General features: G+C 35.3%; 1 protein-coding gene across 7 annotated transcripts in view; it reads right to left on the bottom strand.

Annotated features, from left to right (window-relative positions):
* Window positions 1–11,616, bottom strand: part of LOC106468327 — a 40,956-nt gene that overhangs the window by 22,483 nt on the left and 6,857 nt on the right. For all 7 annotated transcript variants that reach the window (XR_002612625.1, XR_002612626.1, XR_002612623.1 and 4 more), the window contains 4 exons: window positions 9,926–10,256; window positions 9,128–9,257; window positions 8,210–8,310; window positions 4,303–4,355 (listed from right to left, as the gene is read on the bottom strand). Coding sequence is in view for 1 of the 7 variants with exons in the window: in XM_013928746.2 (XP_013784200.1) it covers window positions 4,303–4,355; window positions 8,210–8,310; window positions 9,128–9,257; window positions 9,926–10,016 (375 nt within the window). In the remaining 6 variants the exon portion in view is untranslated. The remainder of the gene's footprint in view (window positions 1–4,302; window positions 4,356–8,209; window positions 8,311–9,127; window positions 9,258–9,925; window positions 10,257–11,616) is intronic.

Below are 11,616 nucleotides of genomic sequence, written 5' to 3'. Positions count from 1 at the left end.
GTTCAGAGAAGCTTGACTAAGGTGTCTAAAGTACAGAAAAGCTGATTGGTGCTGGTTAAACAAGAAAAGTAAAGATTGGTACAGAGAAGCTGATTGACTGTTGTTATACAGAAATAAGAAAGGTAGAAGTTTGTTTAGAGAAGCTTGGCTAAGGTGTCTAAAATACAGAAAAGCTGATTGGTGCTGGTTAAACAAGAAAAGTAAAGATTGGTACAGAGAAGCTGATTGACTGTTGTTATGCAGGAAATAAGTAAGGTAGAAGTTTGTACAGAGAAGCTTGGCTAAGGTGTCTAAAGTACCGAAAAGCTGACTGGCTGTTGTTATACAGAAATAAGAAAGGTAGAAGTTTGTTCAGAGAAGCTTGACTAAGGTGTCTAAAATACAGAAAAGCTGATTGGTGCTGGTTAAACAAGAAAAGTAAAGATTGGTACAGAAAAGCTGACTGGCTGTTGTTATACAGGAAATAAGTAAGGTAGAAGTTTGTACAGAGAAGCTAATTGGTGCTGGTTAAACAAGAAAAGTAAAGATTGGTACAGAGATCATTAGCTCTGGTAAACAGGAAACAAAAAAGTTAGATTTTAACACACAAAGGCCAACAGACTGTTGGTAAACAGGAAACAAAAAAGTTAGATTTTAACACACAAAGGCCAACAGACTGTGAGTATCTATTGGAAATACATTTCCAGTAAAGGAAAATGTTAGCTTTCACTTCATTCCTGTGTTTTTTATTCACATTTGTTAATATTTTATGTAATCACAGTTACATATAACACCCACAGCTACAACACCACTGACACTTCTGTTCTGTTGTCACTTAAGATCAATGTTTAACAAGTTTGTAATTAGCCAGTTTATTTCTTTTGATGTGTTACTAAGAAATGTACATTGATATACATAAACCACCAATAGCCAATCAAATTTTCTGTGGCAACATAAACCCTTTTCGTTTCCTATTTACAAACAGTCTGTTAGCTTCTGTGTGTTAAAATCTAACTTTTTTGTTTCCTGTTTACCAACCTCTACACACAAAATTGCTATTTCCCTCTTGTGTCTGTTTATGAAACTTGCATGCCACAAGCCTAAGGTTAACACCCACCTAAATTAATGTCAATTGTGTTGTGCATATGATAATAATCCCCCCCCCCACTAGCAGAGTGACATAACCTCCACAGGCAGTGACTCCCCCTATGCATTTGCACTCGAGAAACTTCATTCTTAAAGAAGTAAGAAAGAAAGAAAGGTGCACCAGAAGTTGGGTGTGATGAGGTGAGTAGCTGTCGTAAATACATTTTCAGTAAAGGAAAATGTTAACTTCCCAGACAATAACTCCTCTCCACACACAGAATTGCTAGAATTCCATGCTGGAGTGGCTGGTATAAATTTTTAAACCTATATAAGCTCCCTTCAGAAAGTGTCTTAAGGGTAGCAAATTGAATGTGACACCAGATGGCAGGAGCTCCATATGGGCACACCCGCTGGAGATCATATCTCATCTTGACCAGGGTATACTCTTTGTGTAGAATGCAAAATGGGGATAGGAAAAAGAGCCCTAAGTGTAGCAGGGATGGGTTGAACTTGAACATGGCCAACTGAGCACAAGCATACAAACAGTTGGCAAGCCAGTATGTGTAGCGTTGTTAGGGTGTGATCAGATCATACAGTGTGTGTGTGCTCACCTTGACACTACTGGACAGATTCTGACTGCAGGAGGAGGGCACATGAGCTGTTTGAGGGGTTACCCATACAACATTGATAGTGTCATCACCATCCTACTTTTCACCATCCATCACACCAACAGTTATGAACTAGTAAGTGGCTAGGGTGAAGAATTCATGTTGGGGAGATCCAAAGAAATGCTCAGATCACCATTGGACCACCTGCTCAAAAGGTATTTTTACTAGAGACAGTGTAATAAGTGACTGTGAAACCTATTTTTAAAGTAGGGCAGTCACTTCCTTGGTGCTTGGTTTTTTTCCATGATAGTACATGGAAATGATATGGTCTGGATTAAAGAAGAGAGTAAAACTGTACACCTCTAGTGGTCTTGTGGAACAACCCATCCTTCAGTGGGCATTAGTAGAGCCAGGGCAGATGGGTTGAGTGATTTCTGTTACCCCTGGCCTGAAGCAGATTTTGGAAAATAAACATAATCTGGGAGGCAACATCATCCACCTGGCAGGATACTGTTTGATGGTTTGATGGAAAGGAAGAGAAAAGGAAAAAGTAAATATACTTACCCATCTCAAAGACAGTTGGTGGATTGGAGAATTGTAACTGGGGAAATTCAAAATCCTGCAGAAAATGAAACAACCAGATGATGAAGATAATGAGAGACAAAAATGAGGGGAGTTGTTCAGATGCCAGCCTAGAGCATCTCATCCAAGGGCCAGCAAAAATGGGAAGCAAGACAGAGAGATAGGTGACAAATCTGATGCAAAGAGATGTGAAATAGTCTGCTAGTATCCACATCCAGGAAAAAATATACCAACCGGAGAAGTTGACAGACCCATCGAGTCAGGTTAGAGGGAGAGAGGCTCTTGGAAGAAGAGGAGTCCCAGGGCAGAAACAGACGTTAGTGGAAACTCAAAAGGAGACATCTGTAATGGGCAACACCAAACAGTTCAAACAGAATGTATGAACTGATCTGTGTCTGAACAACTACAGAGACAAAAGCAAAGGTTACTTTCTCCAGTCTTAGGTTGGTCTGGGTAGAGGAGTGCCGTGGAAGCAGGTGCAAGAAGCATCAAGAAAGACAGCAACCACACACAAGGATGAGGAGGAAATAAATCTTAAGAGAGAGGTGATGGGGCACATAGGAGAGCATGCAAAACCACATTAAGTTCCCAATCAGGCATGGGAGTTGAGCAAGGAGGTTAGTGAAGAAGGAAGGAGCAGAATAGTGTGGAGAAGACAGGGAAAGAAAATACCTTGTAACAGTGGGAAAGGCAAAATGTAGTGGGCAACACTGTCCAATATCCAGCAATGGTAGAGACTGACAAACTCTGGTTGAACAGCCTTGTAAAAAAAGGCAGGAAGATGGTTCACAGTAGGATAGTTAGGAGGAAAGGTTCATTGATAGATAGATAAAGTGGAAGGTCAATAGGAAGGTGAAAAGAAGGAGACTACATGATCAGAGAATTCAGCCAGACAAGCGATGGACCAGACAAATCCCACATGTGAAGATGAAGGGATGATATCCCTTGATGAAACAGGGATGTATGAGGTTGGAACAGTATAGAGAGGGCATTGGGTAAAGAAAGGTCTGTGGATACTAAGTGAAGCAGCAGAAGAAACCAAGGATGAGCTGGCCAAAGAGGTACTACAAGAAGGAAATAAAGATTTCAAAGACTGGGAATCTAGAAAAGTAAAGGAAGATTAGCTGTAAGCTAGGACACAAGAATCAAGGAGGATGAGGCATTTGGGTAGGGTGCGAAGTTGTTTAAGAAAGGATTCAGCATGAACCTGAACGTCAGGCGAGGGAGGAAATACTAAATAATCTCAAGGAGTAGGATCGAGGAGCAAAGAATGGAATAAATCATAAGACACAGGTGAAAGAGAAACAAAGGAACATACCTGAGAAATCAAGTCCTGATACAGTGTGGAAGTTTAAGGAATGTCTTCAACCAGTAGAGATATGCCATAAGCAAATCCAGGTGGAGGGAATAGATGATCAAATTCATCTTCCTTCTGGTCATTCTCAAACCAAGAGGACAGGACATAAGCCAAAGGGATGAAAATAGAAGGCCCAGCATGCATGATGGATCCCACAATGTGCTGCACAATGGCTATAACTTCCTCAACAATCAAAAAACCGCTCAAAGTCACAGTAGAGACAGGACTTGTGTATATAATTACTCACACAGGACAAAGTTGATGCCAACATCATTTGAGAATTCAGGATAAGAATTAAAGCTTTTGAAACAAAAGTCAAAAGAAAACAACTAAGTATTGCAAAGGAAAGCAAATATCATCAAATTGAACTTAGACAAAAAATTTGAGCACATCTGTGCAATGCAATTCTGAGGAAAACAATGAAGTTTCTCAAGTGCAAGTGCATAGGAGAGGTTACTGTGCAAGGATATTGTGTTACCCTTCTATTGCAAGGATATTGTATTACCCTTCTATTGGTTGAAGGCTATTGCTGCATGACGATGTCATCATGCAGCAGTGTAGTTCATGTTAAACACGTGAATTTAGGTTGTAGCTAGCTCAAGACTAGTTGCATGCAAGCCTGATGGGCAGATGCACGAGAGAAACAGCAATTCTGTGTTTAGAGGTGAGTTATAATATCAGAATTCTTACCTTAAAGTCAGCAATTGATTTCGATGATACTGGTTGACTTATTTTGGGGTTTTCTAAAAATTTAAATTCAATACACTTTGAATCACAAATAATACACCTCAGTAATATTAATCCAAATTACTTATGTACAATGAACAAATCAAGTTATTTCTAATACACTTAGGGGCCAATGTGTTATTTACCTATGTATCAGTTTATAATATTAATTAAAATAATCTTATGCATAGAACAAACCAAATTATTTCTATTAAACTTAGAAAACAATGTTTTAGTTATGTATGAATCAATTCTAATAAGTAAACATGTGCCACCAAGAGGTATTTAACTTAATAAAAATTGTCATGTCAACAGTTTGGAAGTGAACCTAAAACTTTGTTGTTTTATTTTGTCCATTTTTTTCATTTCCTAAACAATTCTTTATTAGGAACTGAAAGGTGTCTCATCATTTTTATAAAGTTCTTACATAAATAAACCACCAACATTTCTTTAAAGCAAACCTTTGTAATGTGAATGTGTATAAATAAAAGTTGTAAATTAGAACAAAAAAAACAAACAGGAAAGTCTGCAAACACCTATAATTTTAATTTTTTTTTAACAGGCCCCTCATGAGCCAATGGGGGACATTTTTGTTGAAAAAAAAACAAACCAAAAACTAACCAATCTGGTTTGTTTTAATTTGAAATGAATTTTTTTGGACATTTTTATTGGCTAAAAACAAGGCATTTCTGCACCCTTTTAGCATTGGGGCTGCAAAAAGTGATTTGAAGTGGTAAGGTGACTGAAATCACGAGCTTAACAGCTAAGCACAAGAAGCAAGGAAGTCACCAAATGACATGCAGAGATATTCAGGAACCATTTAAAACCACATTGGTAGATGTTGTGCAGCAAGACAAGAACAATATTATGCCTGTAGCTGCTTTCAAAATGTTCCTGTCTGCTCATCCTACTGCTGACTATGGTGATGCTTCAACCTTCCCTACCAAATCGCAAGTAAAATCATTCATATCTCAATTGAAAACTAAACATAAAAAAAGTGATAGCAGAAGCATAAAAGGTTGGCAATTGCTTAATTAATGATGCTGAGAATGTGTCTTTATTGATATATACTGAATTTACTCCCAGCAGGTAGACCTTAGTAATAGGTAGTATGGGGACTTGAGGATGCTGTATTTCACTTAAAAATTTATCAATTAACAAATGAAAACTTGTACTGAAAAGATACCTCCAAAACCACCCTCTCTGGGAGTTTCAGGATTGAACATACTTTTAATATTCAACAAACTGTAGTAAAGACACCCCTCGGCTCCTTAGGGACGTGTTAAATCACAGAAATATAAGCTCATCAACTAGCTTATACTGAAGTAGAATATCCAATCCCATGCTTTGAGTTATATTACAAGTTGCATGATGTGGTAAGACAACCAAGTAAAGGATGTGAAACTATCAGTCATACTGTAATGCGTAGATGGGGTAAGGATGTGATACCACCAGTCATACTGAAAGATGTAGCATGTGGTAAGGATGTGATACTCCAGTCATACTGGGGTGTGTAGCATGTGGTAAGGATGTGATACTCCAGTCATACTGAAATGTGAAGATGTGGTAAGGATGTGATACCACCAGTCATACTGAAAGATGTAGCATGTGGTAAGGATGTGATACTCCAGTCATACTGAAATGGGAAGATGTTGTAAGGATGTGATACCACCAGTCATACTGAAAGATGTAGCATGTGGTAAGGATGTGATACCACCAGTTATACTGGGGTGTGTAGCATGTGGTAAGGATGTGATACTCCAGTCATACTGAAATGTGAAGATGTGGTAAGGATGTGATACCTCCAGTCATACTGAAAGATGTAGCATGTGGTAAGGATGTGATACTCCAGTCATACTGAGATGTGAAGATGTTGTAAGGATGTGATACCACCAGTCATACTGAAAGATGTAGCATGTGGTAAGGATGTGATACCACCAGTCATACTGAAAGATGTAGCATGTGGTAAGGATGTGATACTCCAGTCATACTGGATTAATCCTCTGTTTACAGGCTTGGTCAAATTGACCATTACCATATCTATGTATCTATACATAATAATGTTTAATAGAATTATGAATTTACTAAGTGTATCTTCATGAAATTTCACAAGATTTTAGTAAACATTACAAGTACTTTATAGATAAAAAAATATTTTCTACTAAAGTATTTTTACTAAAGATTTGTCTGTGAACCCAAAAAGAGCTTTTACTTAGTCGGTCTGAGCAAAAGGTAGTTTCCATGTTAATAATAAAAATACTTCTTTTGATCTTAGTTATCTGACTTAAAAACTGTATATTGTAATTGTCATATCTAATTACACCCTGTATACAGATAAAACCCTGATTTACGATATCCAATCCCTACCACCGAAGTGCCTATGGCTGAAGAAGAGATTCTATGTTCAAACATAGTTTATTTTTATTCAATCATTATTATGCTAATTTTTGGTAGTAGACCTTAGTGGTTGATTTATTGTACATTACTAGTAGACCTTATTGGATGATCTAAGTCCCACGATGATGGCTAGCCTCTAAAAAAAGGAGGACAACAGAAGAGGTCACATGACGATGAATTTCCCAAAAAAACTGCATAAAGAAAGGATGTCAAAAGGAATTTCCTGGGATAAAATAGAGGAAATAAGAAACAACATGAACTGGGCAATGACTGAAGTAGATAACAGGGCAGCATAAAGAACAAGTTAGCATAACCTACACCAGGTTGTGATGCAGAGCCTAGAAGGTAAACAAGCAAAATCCAAAGATGAGCACATCGAGGTTAAAACTAGCAGAAGATAAAAACCTCCCAGCTGGGAGGAGAAATTCAAGGGATAGGAACACTAGAAAAGATGAAGAATGATCCTCATCAGGGGTAGAAGAACCAGAAACAAAGGCTGGTTGTAGGAAGAGCTAGTGAAAGTTGTGCAAAGACAAGGCAGGCTCAGCTGAAGTAACAGAAGCAAAAGGGTGTGAATCCTGCATCAAAGATGAAGAATTTACAACAGAACAAACAACATGGTGTACAATGGCTGTAACATTTCTCATTCTCAGTGTATCTCCAGTTGCCATTTAGAGAAAATGAGACAACTCTTACGGAAGGAGCATTTGGACCCAAGGAGGTTTCAGAAATGTAAACATAAACAAATCCACAAAAATGAAGTCATTGAAATGCTATAATTATTCCTACATGTTTTTCATGTACTTATTTGTTTATATTTTTTCCAGTAGAACTGTATACCTGCCTTGATCCTATGGTCATTTTCAAGACAAAATTAGGTACCAGTAACATTTGGTCAATGACAGTGGGGAACATTCCTGTCAAAAAAATATATCAAAGACTCTGGAACTCGTGCCCAAAAATCTTGTAGTTTGATAAAGAGAAGAAATCAAAGTAATACAAGAAAAGATAACAACAGGTATCAGAATTAATTTTAAAATATGTACTTTTCTTTCTCCAACTCAAGGATGAAGGTAGGAAAGATAACATTCTGAAAGTTGAAGTCAAATACTTTGTAATTTTTCATGACTGAATTATAATGAGAAGGAAAAAATTAGCTTTTGGTATACACAGAGTGCTCAAGAGGACTACTGCATGTGAAGAATGTGTCGCCTTCCTATTGGTCATGAGATATAGTCTTATGTGCTTGTCTCATATACTGATGCAGTATACGTTATTATGAGTAGGAGTTTCATTCATAGGGCTGGAGCATGCATCAAGACTTTTCTGCAGCATGAACTATTAGCTATTTGTTCTTTGGAGAGATAAACAGCATATTTAAATAAATTCCTTACTAAGCATGTGGTAAAGTTAGTTAATACAGTCTTCTTACAAAGTACAATATAAAATTAGTAAACTCCTATATATATCTTACCAAGTATGTCATACAGTTCATTAATGAAGGTAAGGTCATACACATTTCTTTCTTCCCAGATCTTGAAAACTCTTTCTACTGATGGTCGTATCTTCTCATCCCTAAAGTTATACACAGATTGATCTGTATTCACTAACAAGGTGATCTAAAGTTAAATACACAGTTTGACTTGTTTCATTAACACGGGACATTACTGACAGAAAGATGATACACAGTTATAAAAACATGATATACATAGACACTACTGACAGGGTGTTATAGAAACATAATATACATGGACACTACTGACAGGGTGTTATAGAAACATAATATACATGTACACTACCGATTGGGTGTTATAGAAACATGATATACATGTACACTACTGACAGGGTGTTATACAAACATAATATACATGGATACCACTGACAGGGTGTTATAGAAACATAATATACATGGATACCACTGACAGGGTGTTAAAGAAACATAATATACATGGATACCACTGACAGGGTGTTATAGAAACATAATATACATGGACACTACTGACAGGGTGTTATAGAAACATGATATACATGGACACTACTGACAGGGTATTATAGAAACATAATATACATGGATACCACTGACAGGGTGTTATAGAAACATAATATACATGTACACTACCGATTGGGTGTTATAGAAACATGATATACATGTACACTACTGACAGGGTGTTATAGAAACATGATATACAGACACTACTGACAGGGTGTTATACAAACATGATATATAGACACTACTGATAAGGTGTTATACAAACATGATATATAGACACTAATGACAGGGTGTTATAGAAACATGATATACAGACACTACTGACAGGGTGTTATACAAACATGATATATAGACACTACTGACATGTTATCACAAACAAAAACATAAGCAAGACTGAACTACCTAAGAAGCATACTAGCTTCATGAAGAACTTCACCAAATGTATCACCAAACTGAGAGCCTGACTTCTTTCTACTATTCTGAATAACATCATTGGCTAAGTAGAGAAGCGTTAACTTGTGAGGAGGTTTGGCTGGAAGAAATGAAAAATATATTATCAATCAGCTTGAATGGAAGATTAAAAATAATACATGAATCTTTCATTGTGGTTCTAATTTATACTTCCTCTGCTTATAATACACAATATTTTTATTCACATGAACAAAACAATGTTATGTATTTGATAAAATTAAAATACCAGAGACAGCTGAATATTTAAGATAACAATATTTTAAAAAACAATAACTAATCCAAAATCTGATCAAGTTCAAAGTACATACCTACTTTTAACAAAGTGTTGTTATTCATAATTCTATAAATCCAGTTATTAAACCTTTTAATCAAGTGGACTTCAGATGTCATATTACACAATTTAGATGTAGTCCCTTACAAGTACATCTTACTCTACTGTTTCACATCTACAAAATGTAAACATTTCTAAAAGTTCTAATTTGGAATATATTAAATCCAGTTGAGATCTTACTTTCTGTAGCAAGGTCTGATCACAAAAGCTATTTATATTTCATGGGTAGTTCTATCATATTTTGTATCTACTATTTCATGGGTAATTCAATCATATTTTATTTCTACTATTTCCACATTTCTACAACCTTCTTATGGTGAGTTTTATGATAGATTACTAAATGTGTTTAAGTCCTATATTAGATATTAGTGAGGAACAATTATCAGGCTATAATTTACCTTTTGCCAGTACTTTAATCCACATTTCTACAACCTTCTTATGGTGAGTTTTATGATAGTAAAATCCAGAGTGACAGAGACTGTATTCCATCTTGGGTGTTGGTCACAGTTTGGAATTTCTTTTCCAAATTATTTTCATTTAATGCTGACGTCATTTTTACAACACGGGATGAATAAATTCAGTAAAAAAATAATGAAAACAGTGTTTCTGTTAAGCTATGACGCTTTAGTTTTTTTATAATTTCATGATATAAGGTGCTTCCTCAGTTGTGTACTTAAGGTTTTTGTCTCAGTCACTCTTCTCATTCTTGGTTGTCTTAGTGATATGCACCTAAAATAAAGGTAATCAAATAATATACTAACACTTATCACCTGTATTTAGGGAATGACATTTCTGTACAATACAACATAATTGAATAATATAGTAACAATATTTAATTTACACCGTTTTTAAAGAAAGCTACGATAAGATTTAAAAACCAGAAGGACACATATTAATCAGATTTTCCGAGTCACAAAATCTCCAGTACAAAAATCACAACCATTCAGTCCATCTATACATTTAAAAGCCACTCTCTATTTGGAACTCTCCCTCTGTCGGTAACATTCAAACTGGCTCAAGCAGAAGTCTCGAGTTCAAATCCCAGTCAAGTGGGAATTTTTATAATTTTTTTTAATTATTAACTCATCGCGTTTATAAAACAATATTATTATATTAGGAAAAACTAACATAACATGATACTTTAGATTAGGGATTTGAATTATATTAACATTTGATTACAAAGACAGAATGTCACAGTGGTTATAGCACTCAACTATCAGGTTAAAGTCTCAAGTTCGAATCGCAGTTGATTGGGATTTTATGTTAATCTTTTTATTTATTTTTTAAATGGTTATTATCATATTTACAGTAAACTCTGAACATTTGTAAAAATACAAATACAATTATAATTTAAATAAGGGATAATATCATATTACATAATAAACATGAATGATTGTGTCAAAAACAACTTAAGTATCTTTTCAATACAATAGATGGCACTACAATACTTTATCATTGATGTTTTTTCACCTTTGGTAAGAGATTTTTTAAAATTTAGTCAAAATATTTATAAACATTTTTAATGAAAAGCTATACCTTCATGAATATGCCCTTCACCATAAAATTTATTACTGTTGTCATCACAATTAATAAATTGCAGAGTCAGGTTTTTGACGATGTTCGAATATTTCTCAGAGAACCAGTTTTTTATCATGGTTTGATCTATAAAGCTTTATTAACTTACAGGAGATGACAAAATATACACAAAAAATGTTGTTTTTGTGAAATACTAGAAAAAGGACAAACATTCTCCTGACGAAGAATAGTCAACTATTCAAAAGTAATCGAGTTTTAGGTCTATATTTTTTAAATTCGTTGCACCTTTTGTGCTTGATCCTGTGTGTGCTAATTGTTGTATCAAAACATTCTCCATACACATACTGTTACTACGACATAATTAATTAATTTAGATTTAATTTTCATAAGAAAAATGAATAGTTATTTACTGTTAAATACAGGCAGTCAGCTAGTCTTATTAATAAACTTAGATAGCTAATGCTGGGGACTTTCACATAATAACAAACTACTCAAAACTTTTCAACAAATTTCACTTATTAGACACTAAGCCTCATCAGATAGTACAGATAAG

This window comes from Limulus polyphemus, unplaced genomic scaffold (genome assembly GCF_000517525.1).
Source record: "Limulus polyphemus unplaced genomic scaffold, Limulus_polyphemus-2.1.2 Scaffold2964, whole genome shotgun sequence".
NCBI lineage: Eukaryota > Metazoa > Arthropoda > Merostomata > Xiphosura > Limulidae > Limulus > Limulus polyphemus.
This window is presented reverse-complemented; position numbering and strand designations above follow the sequence as displayed.